Source organism: Tachysurus fulvidraco, chromosome 12 (genome assembly GCF_022655615.1).
Source record: "Tachysurus fulvidraco isolate hzauxx_2018 chromosome 12, HZAU_PFXX_2.0, whole genome shotgun sequence".
NCBI classification, from domain to species: Eukaryota; Metazoa; Chordata; class Actinopteri; order Siluriformes; family Bagridae; genus Tachysurus; species Tachysurus fulvidraco.
This window is the reverse complement of record NC_062529.1, coordinates 26,037,234-26,054,816: the sequence shown is the minus strand read 5'-3', so window position 1 is coordinate 26,054,816 and position 17,583 is coordinate 26,037,234. Positions and strand designations below refer to the sequence as shown.

At 45.1% G+C, this 17,583-nt stretch overlaps 1 protein-coding gene across 1 annotated transcript; it reads right to left on the bottom strand.

Moving 5' to 3' along the window:
- Positions 1-150: 150 nt before the first annotated feature.
- Positions 151-14,275, bottom strand: ptena (phosphatase and tensin homolog A). Its single transcript, XM_027176677.2, has 9 exons — positions 12,659-14,275; positions 10,107-10,191; positions 9,948-9,992; positions 7,751-7,794; positions 3,100-3,338; positions 2,805-2,946; positions 2,398-2,564; positions 1,990-2,286; positions 151-1,545 (listed from the first exon to the last, which is right to left on the bottom strand). The coding sequence occupies exons 1-9, from the start codon at positions 12,732-12,734 to the stop codon at positions 1,360-1,362; spliced, it is 1,281 nt and encodes a 426-aa protein (XP_027032478.1). The 5' UTR covers positions 12,735-14,275; the 3' UTR covers positions 151-1,359.
- Between the last annotated feature and the right edge of the window lie 3,308 nt (positions 14,276-17,583).

Below are 17,583 nucleotides of genomic sequence, written 5' to 3'. Positions count from 1 at the left end.
GCATTTCTCAAAAATCAGAGACCGCACCTTTAAGCCAACGCCTAGCGTGGCTTCTGCTTGGTTGGAATGAAAACCTGCACCCACGCCGGCCCTTTGTGTATACAGTCCTGTTCGTACTGTGCAGAGACACAAAATTTAAAGACACGTGCCTTTAATAAAAACACATTGTATAGCATTTATTAAACATGTACACTAACTCCAATATAACATGCACACCAGTTTGTCCTTTAAATGTTGAGTGTTAACATTATTGCAAACACTGGTTCCCTGCGCTTCTGTGTATTGTATATAGATATATTTATATAGACTTATCTTAGGATAAAAAAAAAAAGGACAATTACATGATTCTCTTCTTTCTGCAAAGTTTAACGTTATACACAGCGAGGAAAAGGGAAAGGAACTACGCATCCCAGAATTCATAGTTCACGGCGCAAGGTGAAAAGAAGGGTCGAAGGTCAAGTATTAAGGGCTCGCGGACGGCACGAGAAGCGTTCACAGTAAGGGGAAATAGGCGTGTGCTGACGTAGCGATAAGCTGATGCTCCGCCCACTGATGACGTGCGCGTCACATGGGCAAAAAATTAACTGCAGTGTTACACAATATATATTTAGATACCGAAATCATTTTGATACGTCCGAAGGAATAAAAGTCTAATCGTGACGTCACAATTCTCTGCCGTGTCCCGTTCGGGTTCCACGTCGTCTAAACTCTTTTAGTGTACTACGATTATTTGGAACGCGTCACAGCGATATCTGAGACGCGGCCAGGAACACGGCGATACGTCGCCTGACGATCAGCACACGCCTGGGGAGGAGAGCGAGCGAGGGACGGGGGATGGGATGGGTGGGGTTTCACAAGGGAGCGAGCGAGAGGAGGAGACGGAGGGAGCGACTGGCGACGGCAGCACTGGCCTGGGTGAAGAGAAGGAAAGAAAAAAAAAGAAAGAAGGACTGCGGTTTCATCTTCGTCCGTCCTGCTCCTCCTCTTCTCGCCTGATTGCAAAGTTTTTATCATCCAACACAAAACTGGATTTTTTTTTATATAGATTTATATTTATATTTATATATAGATATATATACAGAGTAGCTACAGGACACGCCCACTCGCCTCAGCCAATGACGTCAATATTCGTATAATAATTAATAATAATAAAAGCGGAGGTTGGTCAGGAGAGCAGAAGTGATGGTTCGGTTAGCGAGGTCGACGTGGGCGGGTCCTTTTCTCTTCAGTACATTTTTCAAGTTTTCTCCTTTTTTTTTTTGTCTGGTGTTGGTTGGCTTTTTATGTCCATGTCTATTATAGGTAGCTGAGTGTGTGTGTGTGTGTGTGTGTGTGTGTGTGTGTGTGTGTGAGAAGCGTTTAGACTTTTGTGATCTGCGTGTGCTGTTCCTCGTCAAACGGTTCGTTCTCAGGGTCTGAGTCAGTCGTGTCCGAATAACGGTAATGATCCGGCTCATTGTCACTAACGTCCGGAGTGACGGAGGCAGAAGTGCTCGCGTCCGAGTTTGACGTCTCATCCACCGTCTTCGTGAAGAACAGCTTCACCTGTGTGTGTGTGTGAGGGGGGGGAGAGAGAGAGAGAAAGAGAGGTTGTTATGTGAAGGTTGTAGGATTCAGCCCTGGTCCATAATGACGGGTGTTTTCAGTGTTAGCAGAAATGCCCCACTGTAACGCCTAACAGTAATGCCCCACAGTAACGCCCCCACTGTAAGGCCTAACAGTAATGCCCCACTGTAAGGCCTAACAGTAATGCCCCACTGTAACGCCCCACAGTAACGCCTAACAGTAATGCCCCACTGTAACGCCCCACAGTAACGCCTAACAGTAACGCCCCACACTTATTGTGCATCTTGTCGTGTCCTCACTACAGAACACAGAGTGTGTCTCAGGCGTCTCTGTCGTGTCCTCACTAAAGAACACTGTGTCTCAGGTGTCTCTGTCGTGTCCTCACTAAAAAACACAGTGTGTCTCAGATGTCTCTGTCCTCACCTTAAAGTTAGGAGAGAAATATCTGTTCGCTTTGTCTTTATTCGCTTTGTCCAGGTCGTTCTTCGTCAGCACTAGGATCAAGTAGTCCCTCTCTCCTTCTCTCTCTCTGTCTCTCTCCCGGTCTCTCTCTCTCTCCCCTCCACCCGTCCCTCGATCCCTCTCTGAGGGAGAGCTCTGGCTCTGATTGGACGAGTGGCTGTCGCTGTCGTTCATGGCCGAGCCGTTCTCCACTCGCTCTCCGCTCTCGTCCGGCCCGGGGATGAAGAACGTGTTCACCCAGAAGTGGAACATCTTCTCCTGCAGGACCACACACACACACACACACACACACACACACACACACGTTACACATCTGATGCAGGGTGAGTTCAGAGATCAGATAAAAACAAGGGGTCAAACATCACTGACCTTCTTCAGCATCTTGTTCTGTTTATGAAAGAACTCGACTTTGATGTCTCCACAAACAGGAAGCGGCTGAGGGAACTCGAAAGTAACGTGTTTGTCCTCTCGCCTCGTGTGAGACGGATTCGACGTGTGGATCTTCACTTTCAGCTGGTACACGACAAACTGAGGGTCTGAGACCGAGAAAGAGAATCGCTTTAATGTGTGATGTCACTTCCTGTATGGAATTTCCCCAAATCTCTGGGTAACTCAACAGCAGCTAAAACTGTCAAACTAAAGTGTTACCATGACAACCCCCATCAGTTCATCAGTCACATTAACGTAACATGCACATCGCCCTGCGATTGGCCGAACCGCCGAGAAACAGGAAGTGCTGGCGTTGTGAAGGAGGACTAAAGCGTGCTGGGACTTACTGCAGGTGCCGCTGCTGAACATGGGCTGCGTCTCGAACACCATCTTGTGGAAGAGCAGAGCCACGGGTTTGTAGTCCAGATGGTTTTTCAGCAGGAAGCTGTAATAGTGCACGTACCGCCGCTGACTCGGGATGGTCACGCCCTGACACACAAAACAAACGAGAGCAGGGTTTAACTTTAGGACAACAACTCCGTTAACGACGTAGTCATCTGAACACTTTAGTGTAGAATAACGTTGTTAATAATAAACGACACTCGAAGCGCCTCGATATTGAATAAATAAGAAGTGCTGTACCTTCTTGTCCCTGGTTCTGACTTCTCCGTAGAAATCCAGAGCTTCCTGTGCCTCCATAAATTTCCCACGATGCAACAGATAAGCGCAGATCATCACCCCTGTGCGCCCTTTTCCCGCTTTGCAGTGAATGGCAGCGACGTGGTTCTCGTCCTCGGAGAGCCACTGATCGAGATCCTCACAGAACGGCTTAATGAGCTCCAGCTGAGGCGGGTTGTGGTCTTCAAACGGGTACTGAGCCACTGTCAGGGACAACAAATAAATAAATAAATAAAAACAGGGTCAGTCTTCCAGGAGTCAGAGCCTGAAGTATCCAGTAAGGGCGGGCGATAAAACCATAACAATATGCATGGGTGTAAGTTTCATTTAACAGTAGGAGGGGGAGGGGGATTATGGTTATTCTCAAAGTTTTTTCTTCAAAGAAAGTAAAACTATCATAAAAATAATCACAACAATAAAAACAAGGAATTAAAAAAAAAGGCTTAAAATTTTATTTAAAATTAATTAAGACATTTAATAAAAATACAGTGAGGTCAGTTCGGACGTAGCACAGTGCACATTTAGTAAGCGTACAGCTAAACAATATGCTAATCGTGCCCGTTAACGTTAACATGATGCCAAGTCGTCCTAAATAAAACCATGCGTGGGAAACGGCTTTGGCGTGTTAGTTACAGTGCACTGTGTAATGAGCTACTGTAGACAAGCTAACGTTAACTAGCTACTGTAGACAAGCTAACGTTAACTAGCTACTGTAGACAAGCTAACGTTAACTAGCTACTGTAGACAAGCTAAAGTTAACAAGCTAACGTTAACTAGCTATTGTAGACAAGCTAACGTTAACAAGCTATTGTAAACAAGCTAAAGTTAACAAGCTATTGTAAACAAGCTAACGTTAACTAGCTATTGTAAACACGCTAACATTAACTAGCTATTGTAAACAAGCTAACATTAACTAGCTATTGTAAACAAGCTAACATTAACTAGCTATTGTAAACAAGCTAACATTAACTAGCTATTGTAAACAAGCTAACGTTAACTAGCTATTGTAAACAAGCTAACGTTAACTAGCTATTGAAAACATGCTAACATTAACTAGCTATTGTAAACAAGCTAACGTTAACTAGCTATTGTAAACAAGCTAACGTTAACTAGCTATTGTAAACACGCTAACGTTAACTAGCTATTGTAAACAAGCTAACATTAACTAGCTATTGTAAACAAGCTAACATTAACTAGCTATTGTAAACAAGCTAACGTTAACTAGCTATTGTAAACAAGCTAACGTTAACAAGCTATTGTAAACAAGCTAACGTTAACAAGCTATTGTAAACAAGCTAACGTTAACAAGCTATTGTAAACAAGCTAACGTTAACTAGATAAGTCAGATTATAATCGCTAATACAGCAGATTCATGGAAAATTACATCAGTAATCATCATTTTTGCCGCAACTAATTTATGAATGAATCTGCATCAACTACATTAAAGAGAATCTCTTTATTTAAAGTGAATAAAATCCCCGACTTAATGGAGTTGAACATTAACTGAGCCGCAGCCGCACACCTATGGGGTCAGAATTGTTTCGTTATTCTGAATAAATACACTATGATCCACAAATAGGTGACTCCTCCCACCGTCTACTCCAGCCAATCGGACAACGGTCTCGTGGCGCTGACCAATCGTGGCACGGTCTACCTCAAACCAATCACGTTCTGATTTACTCGCACTATCACAGTGTAATATGTGCTGCAAAATACGATAAAAAAACAAACAAATAAAAAACATTAGTCGCAGATTCGAGCCCAATCTGGTAACCCTGTATGGACTGTAGCAGCACTAAGGGTTAGTTCAGTTCTGCTTTCTGTGGAAACGAGTTCAGCATCATCAATGGGTCCAGGGGTGGTGTGAAGAGCGAGTAAATCAGAACGTGATTGGCTGGAGTAGACGGTGGGCGGAGTCACCTATTTGTGGATTCTTGTGCACGTCTTGACGTTAGAAATGTTTCAAATCCACAAATGTACAGAACGCGATTCACTAATGAGCAGGAAGACATTCGCAAATAAATACAATTTATAAATATTTTTTTTATTTGCAAATCCCTTTTTATTTATTTGTGAATTTCATTTCTTTTTGTGAAATTTGTAATAAACAGTTCTGACCCCATACACACCTGACTCGTGTGTGTAGAGTAGGTGAGATGTACTGGGAAATGAGGCAGTGGGTCAAACCACTGTGAGGAAGGGGAGGGGGAACTGTGGGTCAAACCACTGTGAGGAAGGGGAGGGGGAACTGTGGGTCAAACCACTGTGAGGAAGGGGAGGGGGAACTGTGGGTCAAACCACTGTGAGGAAGGGGAGGGGGGACTCAACTGTTTCTAAATGCAGTTGTGTTTTTTTTTTGTTTTTTGTTTTCTACTTACACAATTATTTAGGTATACATACATATTTTTTTAAAATAGAGTGCGCAATATTTTTTTTTTGTGGGGGGGGGGGGGGCAACCTACGGATGGGGGGACGGGACATGTCCCCTCCGTCCTCCCCCCGGGATTTACGCCCATGACGATACGTATCGCGATAGACACGTGATCGATATAAATAAAAAATGTGTTCGATAAAACATTCGTAATTTTTTATTCTTCGTCGGAAGAAAACGGAGGTCGCGAAGCAAGTTTGGTTGCATCAACAAAGGCACTCACTCTCTGGTAACCTAGCAACCTAGGGAGTGACACGCTAACAGCCAATCATGTAACAGTATCACGTTCGGTTGCGCCATATCGTCGTCTCGTGCCGGTCTGCTGGATTCCTCTTCAGTAACCGGCGACTGATGAGCAGGAAATGAGCTGCAGCGAGCGAGAGAATTGTCGTCTGTAAATTATGCAAGACCGTCGTCCCTGTTTATATTTAACACTTTGCACTATTTTATTACACTTTATTAAGCATTTCTTACATTTTCTGTCATTTCTCACCTTAAATGTTAAGAGATAATAGTTAAGTGTTCATTGTGACTTTAGACTCATGTTTACATTATAATTATTGGAGGTTTCCTGCTTGGTGACGTTTCTGTCTTAATAACTGAGGGGATTCTGATCAGACGAAGGTGAAGTTTATAATAAAAAGGTTTAAATCTAATATATTTTTCTCCTGGTCCTTATTTTAAATGGGTTGTAAAAAATATCGATAATTAATTATCGATATCGACCGATACGAAGCACTGATATCGTGATACAGTTTGCAGCCATATCGCCCAGCCCTAGTATCCAGTAACAATGACGGACCGGTCGGCTTCTCCTTTACGGAGCTACATCAGTACAGATGTGAGAGCAATCGTCATGACCAAAGTGCTGGTTATAATCAGAACATCTGGGGGTCTAAAGTAGAACCCTGTGGGATGCCATACTGCACTTCTGAATCACAGCAGTAATCCGATCTTCACCACTCTCGGAGATTCCTGGGCTTTTAACGCGATACGGCCCAGTACGGCTCACGTCGCCGTGACGACAATTTTTAAAAAGCGCTCTGCGTCACGATTTCAATTCCATCGCTTTGTCACGGTGTCACCGGTACGTTAAATATAAATTAAAAAATATTTAAAATCAAATCCAGAAAATGATCACAATATTTTACATTTACAGCATTTGGCAGACGCCCTGATCCAGCGCGACGTACATAAGTGCTTAAATCTCTAGCATTGAATACATTAATCACAGCAATATCACAACAATGTTCGCTCCCCGAAACCGCGATACGAGTCGTGATACGAGCCGCGATACGAGCCGTGATACGAGCCGTGATACGAGTCGCGATACGAGCCGTGATACGAGTCGCGATACGAGCCGTGATACGAGTCGCGATACGAGCCGTCCAAACGACTCGAGAGCATCTGCAGGTGTGAGTGCAACCAAACTAACACCTCTCTTAATATAGCTGCAAAACTAAACCAGGTTTCATTATTTTAAAGCCCCTCGACATCTCCTGCGTATATTTATTCTGTCACTTTGTCTTATCGTTGCTGTTGCTCGTCCTAACCAAGTGTCACAACTGATGGAAAAAGAAACTGTAACTGTTCACACAGTAATAACCGCAGCTCGCGCCACAGCAAGGCTTACGGCAAAGCGCTTCGTATCGACTTCCTCTGTTTGTTTCCCTTCGAATCAAAATTAACCCCCAAAATAAATCTAAACAAAAGCTGCCTGACGAAATAAAAGTGCAGAAATAAATAACTCCCGCTGCACTCGTTCCTTAATAACAAACTCTTCTGCGTTTTTTTTTTTTTTTTTTAAATTGCGACGTAACGCCACCTCGTCCACTTCCTCTCTCCGTTTCCTCTTACTTCTTCTGATTCTGTTGCACTCAGATTTTCCCCCCGACTCGTTTCTCGTCTTTCGGTTTCGAGATGAACGATCCTGCGCTTGAGCCGATCCTGTTTCCAATTTTAACGCACCCTCGTTCGCTTCCCCTTGTTCACTTCCCCTTCAGTTAAAATTGACTCATCCGGCTCCAAAAAAAAAAAAAAAAAAAAAACCTGAATCATGTTAGATTTAGAAATAAGCCGCTAAAGAGCCGCGAGACGAACCGGCTTTAATGTGCACTCGCAGAAATGTGAGAGAAAACTGGTATAAGTGAAGGTGTGGCTCCCTCCCCCCTCCCCCGTACTCACCCTGACAGTTGAACTTGCCCGTATCATAGTGTCGTTCTGCACATCTGGAAATTGAAAGCAAGAAGATTATTAAAATAATAAACACACTGTGTTGTGCGTGTGTGACTACATGTGTGTACAGGTGTGTGTGTGTGTGTGTGTGTGTGTATGTACAGGTGTGTGTGTGTGTATAGCTACGTGTGTGTACAGCTACGTGTGTATAGGTGTGTGTGTGTACAGGTTTGAGCATGTTTACTGGTTTATAGGTGTGTGTGCATGTAATGGCGTATTTATATATGTACAGATGTGCACAGCTGCATGTATGTGTGTACAGGTTTGTGTATATGTGTGTGCGTACAGGTGTGTGTATGTGTGTGTACAGGTGTGTGTGTGTGTATGTACAGGTGTGTGTGTGTGTGTGTGTATGTACAGGGGTGTGTGTGTGTGTGTGTGTGTATGTACAGGGGTGTGTGTGTGTGTGTATGTACAGGTGTGTGTGTGTGTATGTACAGGTGTGTGTATGTGTGTGTACAGGTGTGTGTGTGTATGTACAGGTGTGTGTGTGTGTGTGTGTATATATGTACAGGGGTGTGTGTGTGTGTATGTACAGGGGTGTGTGTGTGTGTATGTACAGGGGTGTGTGTGTGTGTGTGTGTGTATGTACAGGGGTGTGTGTGTGTGTGTATGTACAGGTGTGTGTGTGTGTATGTACAGGTGTGTGTGTGTGTATGTACAGGTGTGTGTGTGTGTGTGTATGTACAGGTGTGTGTGTATAGCTACGTGTGTGTACAGATACGTGTGTGTGTGTGTGTGTACAGGTTTGAGCATGTTTACTGGTTTATAGGTGTGTGTGCATGTAATGGCGTATTTATACATGTACAGATGTGCACAGCTGCATGTATGTGTGTACAGGTGTGTGTGTATGTGTGTGTACGTGTGTGTATAGGTGTGTGTATGTATGTGTACAGGTGTGTGTGTGTGTGTGTGTACATGTGTGTCTGTATGTGTCTATGTGTATGTACAGGTGTGTGCATGTTTGTACAGGTGTGTGTGTATGTATGTACGTACAGGTGTGTGTGTGTATGTACATACAGGTGTGTGTGTGTGTGTGTGTATGTACAGGTGTGTGTGTGTGTATGTACAGGTGTGTGTGTGTGTATTACAGGTGTGTGTATGTACAGGTGTGTGTGTATGTACAGGTGTGTGTATGTGTATGTACAGGTGTGTGTATGTGTGTACAGGTGTGCGTGTATGCGCGTACAGGTGTGTGTATGTCTGTGTGTACAGGTGTGTGTGTGTGTATACAGGAGTGTGTACATGTGTGTATTTATATGTTTACAGGTGTGTGTGTGTGTGTACAGATGTGTGTACAGGTGTGTGTATTTATATATGAGCAGGTGTGTAAGCATGTGTAGTAACATCCTGTCTAACATTAAAGTGGGAGAAGTCGTGGCCTAATGGTTAGAGTCTGACTCCTAATCCTAAGGTTGTGGGTTCGAGTCTCGGCCGGTAATACCACGACTGAGGTGCCCTTGACCAAGACACCGAACAACCCCAACTGCTCCCTGGGCACCGCAGCATAAATGGCTGCCCACTGCTCCGGGTGTGTGTCACGGTGTGTGTGTGTGTTCACGGTGTGTGTGTGTGTATGTGTCACGGTGTGTGTGTTCACTGCTGTGTGTGTGCACTTTGGATGGGTTAAATGCAGAGAACAAATTCTGAGTCTGTGTTACCGAACTCAGCCGTATGTCACGTCACTAAACCAGCTCTGACTCTAAGCCTTGACTGTAGCAGACCCCGGAAGGTGTGCTGTGGTTTGTGGAGGATTTTAGTAGCAGATCCTCCAAGTTGTGATGTGGTTCCTCTGCAGATGTCCAGCAGCTTGATCAGATGGAGATGTTTGTGTTTAAAGACAGAACAATGTTTACATGATGTGTTCATCAGCCTGGTGCTGGTTCACTGATTGTTCTTCCTTTTAGTAGAACCTTTGGTAGGTTCTAACCACTGGGAACATCTCAGAAGACCTCAGACACTTACACACCTGCCCAAGACTCCTACTTTAACCCGACTTCCAGAGCTCTGACTGTTCGCTTGTTGCACCACAGACAGGTGGTTATTACAACAGTCAGTGTTAACGTTAAGGCTGATCAGCGGACGTACACGCGCGTGTGTGTGTGTGTGCGCACATGTGTGTGTGTGTGTGTGTGTGTGTACTTACAGATTATATATCTTGTAATGGTTTCTGTGTTTGGAATCCAAAAACCTGCAGCGACAAAAAAAAGTTTTATACAACATGAAAAATTCACGTTTTTTTAATGGAATGTCCGGATGTGTGTGTGTGTGTGTGTGTGTGTGTGTGTGTGAGAGAGAGACTAACCGTACGACATCATCTAGCTTGTTGCGGTAAACTCCCTCCAGTCTCTCAGCTGGAAACCCCATAGCGATGATGTTGGGGTAAATATCTAACACACACGTCAAGAAACCCAAATCTCTCCAATCACATTAACACCACTTACACAACACAGTAGATAATTGTCATTAATACACATTATTCTCACACACACACACACACACACACACACACACACACACACACGCGTGCGTGCGCGAGTGCACGTCCGGAGTGTATTTTTCTGTGTCTCACTGCTGAGACGGTTACTCTGTGGTTTGGTGGTAAATGGACAGCTGGGGTTTCACTGTAGTTCCCTAAAAAACGTAACAGTAACAGCCAGGTGCTGTCAGTCTCTCTCTCACACACACACACACACACACACACACACACACAAACACACACACACACACATTTATTAACACTCCTGCTCCAGAGTCACCTCCTGTTACACTCCATTACACTCAACACTTGATCCTAAACTCCACACTGCTGCTGTTGATGATGAAGCCAGGAGGTTAATTAGGGGGCAGCTGGGAGCTACTGATCAGGTGAAGGGCAGGATGGGTTTGGGGGCGGAGCCTGTGTGATTCACTCACTATATAGGATTCCGAGTTAAATCGCTCTTAAAGATGATTAACAACGTCTCAGAGGTGAACGATGAGAGAGAGAGAGACAAAGAGAGACAGAGGGACAGAGAGAGAGATAGACAGAGAGACAAAGAGAGACAGACAGAGAGAGAGGGAGGGAGAGACAAACAGCGGGAAAGTGGGAGAGAGGGAGACAGACAATCAGACAGAGACAGACAGAAGGAGAGACAGACAGCGGGAGAGAGACAGAGGGAGGGAGAGAGAGAGAGACAGACAGCGGGAGAGAGAGACAGAGGGAGAGAGGGAGAGAGAGACAGAGGGAGAGAGAGAGACAGAGGGAGAGATTCTCTCTGAATATTTTATAAAACTCAAGCTAACAAAAGAAAGAAGACAAAATTGGGATACAAAAAGAAAAGGGTGGAGATGGACGCAGAAAGAAAGAATGAATGTGAGTCATGTGATAAAACCGCGTCGTCTCCTGCTAGCTAGGCTAATCGCGTCCACCAGAGACGCCTAATTAATTAGCTGAAACTCTGTCTCACAACTCCAGGTACACACACGACTTCACTCAGAGTTTCACACACCTCCTTATCTACAGAGCTTTAGTCTCTCCATCAGAAACACGCCCTCATGCTACGTCACTCGCTCAGGGACTACGAGCTCCATCCAGGACACCGAGACACAACCAGTCACTTTTGTTTACTGGTAATTATAAAGAAAGCCAACAACAAAAAAACCTTAAAGGTGAATTATTCAGCTGTGAGAACAGTAACAGTGGAGAACAAACGGAGGACGAGCCTCGAGCGCTCGTTTCCTGCGTCCAGCTCTCTGTGCTCTTTACCTTTTATGGAGTTTTGTGGGCGTCGTTATATGTAAATGAGCTGCGTGTCAGGAACGTGATTAGCCCGAAGTCTATCGGTTTTTCTGAAACGTTTAGAAATCCGGTGGAAATTTTTAGTTTGCAAACATTTTAGTCCTCAAAACATCTCTTTCTAGGCAAGAAGAACATTTTGTCCTGGACGCAGGAAGCCGTGAAGGACAAGAAAGATCTCTCAAGATCTGACGTTGTTCTTGGTGCTCAGCTACAATCAGAAAGGTTCTTATCTAACAGCTGGAGAAACGATACACCGCAGCGAAGCGGCACCGCGGCTAACATAGCTAACCGACACGCTCGCTAATTCTATAAAGCGCACAGACGTGACGAGAGCTGGACACTCTGGACTGCTCTGTGATTCCTTCACTTCAAAGTGACTCTCTAGATGATTCACTTGAGCTGCTACTAACCTTTAAACTCGTTCAACTTACGTTTATACACCAGATGTCCAAAAAAACATAAAAATGCAAACTGAGGGTCAAAAAAAAAAAAAAAAGGCATTGCACCAGCACGAACGTGACAAAGTAAATAGCGAGGACACGTTGGGACGTCACACACCTCCACCTGAGAACCACGTCCTAACACAGGGCCAAAGAGACTCCAGACGTTTTCCCTAGAAGATTGAGTGAATTTTTTTTTGGAACTTTTAAAATCCGGACCCATTTTTCTTCTTAAAGAAATAGCTTGGACTCTGGAGACCTTTTTTGGACACAACACCATCACATCATTACATCACACACACACACACACACATACGTCGTCATGAAACCTCACCAGCTTAAACTTGTGACTCAACACTCAAAAGTGTCTGATTTCTCGCGATCTGAAACTGACCTACACGTGATCGACACCATTCGACACGGACACTCACTATAGTGAAAAGCGTCCGTCGTACGACGCTGTTAATCTGACAGAAACACACATATCAATAAGAGTCACGGTTTGTCTAATCTAATCTAATCTAATCTTCACCCCACTCTCTGACGTGGACCTAATCCACATACCTGCAGTTTAAATACAAATAAACAAAAAAAAAACCCAGCAAAGTTAAAGCCCAGCTTGCAGATCAAGGATACACGTTAAGTCCAGATCGAATCCATCTTCTTGGTACCGTCTCTTTTCTCGGCTGACGATCTGCTTAATGAACGCCATCGCGGTTTACTTACAAACACGGGTCTGTATAGAAAAAGTCGTTTGTCCTGTTGTGCACAGTTTAAATCAGATTACTAGATTTACACGTGTACGACGCCGCGGCCTCGGAGACGTCCGATCCGGCAGATCCTGCTAGAGCAACCTCCACTGGTTACGTGAAGCATATACCTGCATCCAAAAAGTTCAGGAACCTGCTTAATACGGACATAAAGACGTCGTCCGGGGGGCTGGACGAAATATCCGGATCAGCTTTAGACGCTAAAGTCAAATCCCGGGCCTCGTAGAGATTTCCGAACCTTGCGGCGTTGGGAAAAAGGTTTAAACGTGTAAAATTGGATTCGAAATGGACGTGTCGGATGTTCCTCGGGTTCTTCGGATCTCCTTACGACGACCGGAGCGTGTTCGGTCTCGAAGTCGACGCCGTAGAGGATGGAGATGGATCTGCTCCGGTGCAGCAGGATGGAAAAGATATTCCAGTCTGTGATAACGATGGTCCTGGTCTCGGATTACACCGTTTCCTTTCTGCAAAAGGTTCAAATTCATATGAAGCACCGTTAACGAAGAATTACGGAATAAAGCGGGTTTATTCTGGTCTGTCAGGACGTTCGAACCGGGACTCGGGTCACGCCGCCGAGGGGTTCCGTTAGATCTACGGTCTAAAAATTAGGATTATCGAAGCCTTGTGTGTCTACGGTAGAGCCAGAGATCCACCAAACAGGCCCGAATCTTCTAAAGGGAACCGAAGCTTCATATAGCAGGCTGCACTTGTTAAAACAAGGATTATTTCAGCTTATAAACGAGATGCTTTGATGTGTAAAGAGTCCTAAAGCTTTAAGGGCCCAAATAGGGCTCCAGTCCAGACTACAGCAGGCCTGAAGCTGACTGTCTCAGTGTCTATCACAGACATAGCACTAATTACACCGAAAGGGCAACAAGATGAGCTTATAAATGTGTCCTAAAGCTGATCAGGATGCTCGTAGAGAGTAAAACAAAAGCAGAAATCCTGAGTGTCCCAATCCTCCAGGAGAGAAAAGGGCTCTCCGATCCTCCAGGAGCCCAAACGCAGAGCATCAGATCCGCCGTGATTTACCTCAGAACCGAGCACGAAAACCTCTCCATCGCCTCTCATTAGGGGGGAAGAGGATCCACAAAACGTCCGTTTCAGTCCCGAGTGCACTTACAACCCGTGTGTAGGGGCATTTGTGTGTGTGTGTGTGTGTGTGTGTCCGTGTGTCTGCACGTTTAAAGCCGTCCTACACACTCATCATCTCCTCCGCGCAAAAGGTCGACGCGATTTCCGACACAAAACGCACAAAACGCGTGTGTGTGACCGCCTCCAGCTCGCTCACACACCCAACACCTTCATACACCGCTTCATTAACGCGTCCAAGCCGCAGATTTGTCGAAGGGATTCATGTTGTTTCTCTCCGTTTGTCTCGCGGTATCTCTCTCCAGCTGAACTCTCAAACTTCCATCATGGCTTCCAGCGGAGGAAAAAAGAAGCTAGATCTGGTAGAATTAAACACTGTATCCATCCGCAGGCACAAAAATAGTGCCCAGAAATTATAAAATACCAATCTCCAATTCGCTGAAGAACGTCGCAAGCACCGTATTAATATTATTCACCGCTTCACGTGAAAAAGAAGCGTGGTTTGAAAATAAGCCGTCTGGGACACCGAGCAGAAGAGCTTTATAGTCTGTTCACCGACCAGAGCGGAAGAACACGGAGGGGGAAAAGATGGCGGCGCTTCGGTTCTGTCAAAGTGGTCACATGACCAGCTCATCGGGGAAGTTTCTCTAATGCATGTTACAGTCAAAGAAAACCTGACTGTACACACACACACACACACACACACACACACACACACACACAATGTGTGTTAATGTGGCAATGTGTGTTAATGTGTGTTACAGAATGTTACAGTGTGATTAAGTGTGTGACAGTGTGTTAAAGTGTGTGTTACAGAATGTTACAGTGTGTTAAAGTGTGTGTTAATGTGTGTTACAGAATGTTACAGTGTGTTAGAGTGTGTCACATAATGTTACAGTGTGATTAAGTGTGTGACAGTGTGTTAGAGTGTGTGTTAAAGTGTGTTACAGAATGTTACAGTGTGTGGCAGTGTGTTACAGAATGTTACAGTGTGTGGCAGTGTGTGGCAGTGTGTTACAGAATGTTGCAGAATGTTACAGTGTTTTAAAGAGTGTGTTAAAGTATGTGTTAAAGTGTGCTACAGAATGTTACAGTGTGTGGCAGTGTGTGTTAATGTGTGTTACAGAATGTTACAGTGTGATTAAGTGTGTGACAGTGTGTTAAAGTGTGTGTTACAGAATGTTACAGTGTGTTAAAGTGTGTGTTAATGTGTGTTACAGAATGTTACAGTGTGATTAAGTGTGTGACAGTGTGTTAAAGTGTGTGTTACAGAATGTTACAGTATGTTAAAGTGTGTGTTAAAGTGTGTTACAGAATGTTACAGTGTGTGGCAGTGTGTTACAGAATGTTACAGTGTGTGGCAGTGTGTGGCAGTGTGTTACAGAATGTTGCAGAATGTTACAGTGTTTTAAAGAGTGTGTTAAACATTGTGTAAAAGTGTGATAAAGAATGTTACTGTCAGCGGGTCAACTCGCACTTTCGTGTGGGCAGCGGCCATGTCCGGGTCGGCAGCCATCTTGATCGTGCCTCTTCTGGGTTGGATACCATGTATACCCCACTTTCTCTATTTAAGGACGCCGCCGGTGAACACTCTTCACCAGATGGTACTGTCAGGGTGTGAATATGGACTCAAACCCAGAGCACCGACTAAGGCCAATGAAAGGCTTCGATATAAGTAGTTCAGAATGCTGAGGCAGGAATAATGTGAAAGGACAGTCAAAATTGCCAGGCATAACAGAAAAATAATCTGGCAAGGAGGCCAACATAAATAAGCAAATGACACAGGGAGAACAGAGCAAAAGTCAAAACCGAGAAATACTCCAACAGAGTGGCAATTGTCCAAGAGATAATAAACATAGACAAACTGTAATCCTCAAACTGAAACAGCAGACAACTGCCAGGAGAAAAGTTCGTCAGTGATGTGTTGCGAGAGATGCTCAATCAATTTGTTTTAGTTTATCTTGACGACATTCTTATTTTTTCCATTCCCTAGAGGAACATCAAGTGCATGTTCGAACAGTGCTTCGTCACCTGTTAGAGATTCATCCGTTCGTGAAGGCAGAGAAGTGTGAATTTCATGTGTGACTACCTTCCTGGGTTTCGTCCTTTCTGTTGGCAATATTTAGATGGATCCAGCCCGAGTCACAGCTGTCAAGGAGTGGCCATACCCTGGGTTGCACAAGGAGCTTCGGAGGTTCCTGGGTTTTGCCAACTTTTACTGGAGGTGCATCAGAGGCTTCAGCGCGGTGGATGCTCCCCTTCACCGGATCACCTCTACCCAACAAACATTTTCCTGGGAGCCCGAGGCTGAGCGGGCCTTTAGTAAGCTCAAAGAACTCTTCACCTCTGCTCCTATCCTGTCCTTCCCTGACTCTGTCCTATCACAAAGATCACCCAAGGACAACCAGGTACATCCGTGTGCCTTTTTCTCTCGCCGTCTGACTCCGGCAAAGCGTAATTACCATTGGGGACCGAGAACTTCTCGCAGCAAGCTTGCCCTGGAGGAGTGGTGCCACTGGCTGGAGGGGGCTGAGCTCACCGCAACCTCGAATACCTCAGAACGGCCAAACGCCTGAACACATTCCAAGCTCGCTGGGTACTTTTTCTTCAGCCGTTTTAATTTCACCTTGTCCTATAGTCCGGGATCCAAGAATAGCAAGCAAGACACCCATTTGTGCCTACACTCTCCTGATGAGGAGGAGTCTAATTTGGAGAACATTCTCCCCTCATCATTGACCATTTAAGTTCTCCAGCTAGACATTGAAAGGAGGGTCTGACGAGCCACATCATGGCAACATACCCCTGCAAATGCACGGAAAACAGACTTTATGTTCCCAATAATCTGTGCTCCCAGGTTCTTCTTTGGTGTCACAGTCACCCAGGAATGTCCCGAACTCTGTTTATTTTACAACAGCGTTTCTGGTGGCCTACACTCCGTAGGGACCTCATTGAATTTGTAGGGTCTTGCACCACTTGTGCCCAACACAAGAACTGCCAAACTCGATCGACTGGGGTCCTTCATCCTCTCCCCATTCCTAGACGTCCATGGTCCCACATTACCGTTGACTTCATTACCGGTCTGCCTTCCTCAGCCTCCCAAAATGTTATCCTTTTGGTTATGGACCAGTTCTCCAAGTTGGTGCACTTCATCCCCTTACCCAAGCTTCAGCATGTGTTTCTACTACAAGGCCTGGTCAAAGAGATTGTCTCGGATACAGGTCCCCAGGTCACATCTGGGTTCTGGAAAGAGTTCTGTCAGCTTCTGGGAACCACAGTCAGTCTGTCATCAGGGTTCCACACCCAGACCAACGGCCAGGTAGAACGTTGCAATCAAGAATTGGAGATGGGCAATTTGCATCCTGTGTGCCAAACAACCTGAATCCTGGTCCACCAAGTTGATTTGGGTGGAATACTCTAATAACTCCCTGCCCTCCTCAGCCACAGGCATGTCTCCATTTCAGGCTGCCTACGGCTAGCAGCCTCCCCTTTTCTTTAATCAAGAGTCTGAAGCATCTGTACCCTCTGCTCTCGCCCTAGTCAAGCGTTGTCTCCACATGTGGAGAAGAGCCGAAAGGTGCTTCTCAAATCCTGTCAGGACTATAGCTATCATGTCGGACAAAGGGTGTGGCCGTCTACCAAGGATATCCCTCTGAAGGTGGCTTGTTGCAAGTTCGCCCCCCGATTCGTCGGATCCTTTCC

What these genes read in the sequence shown, in the direction of transcription:
- ptena (XM_027176677.2), bottom strand. Translation starts at nt 12,734, where the DNA reads ATGGCGTTCATTAAGCAGATCGTCAGCCGAGAAAAGAGACGGTACCAA. An exon ending in AAGCTAGATGATGTCGTACG is followed by an intron (nt 9,993 to 10,106) that starts GTTAGTCTCTCT and finishes TTGTCGCTGCAG; the next exon opens with GTTTTTGGATTCCAAACACA. An exon ending in CATTACAAGATATATAATCT is followed by an intron (nt 7,795 to 9,947) that starts GTAAGTACACAC and finishes TTCAATTTCCAG; the next exon opens with ATGTGCAGAACGACACTATG.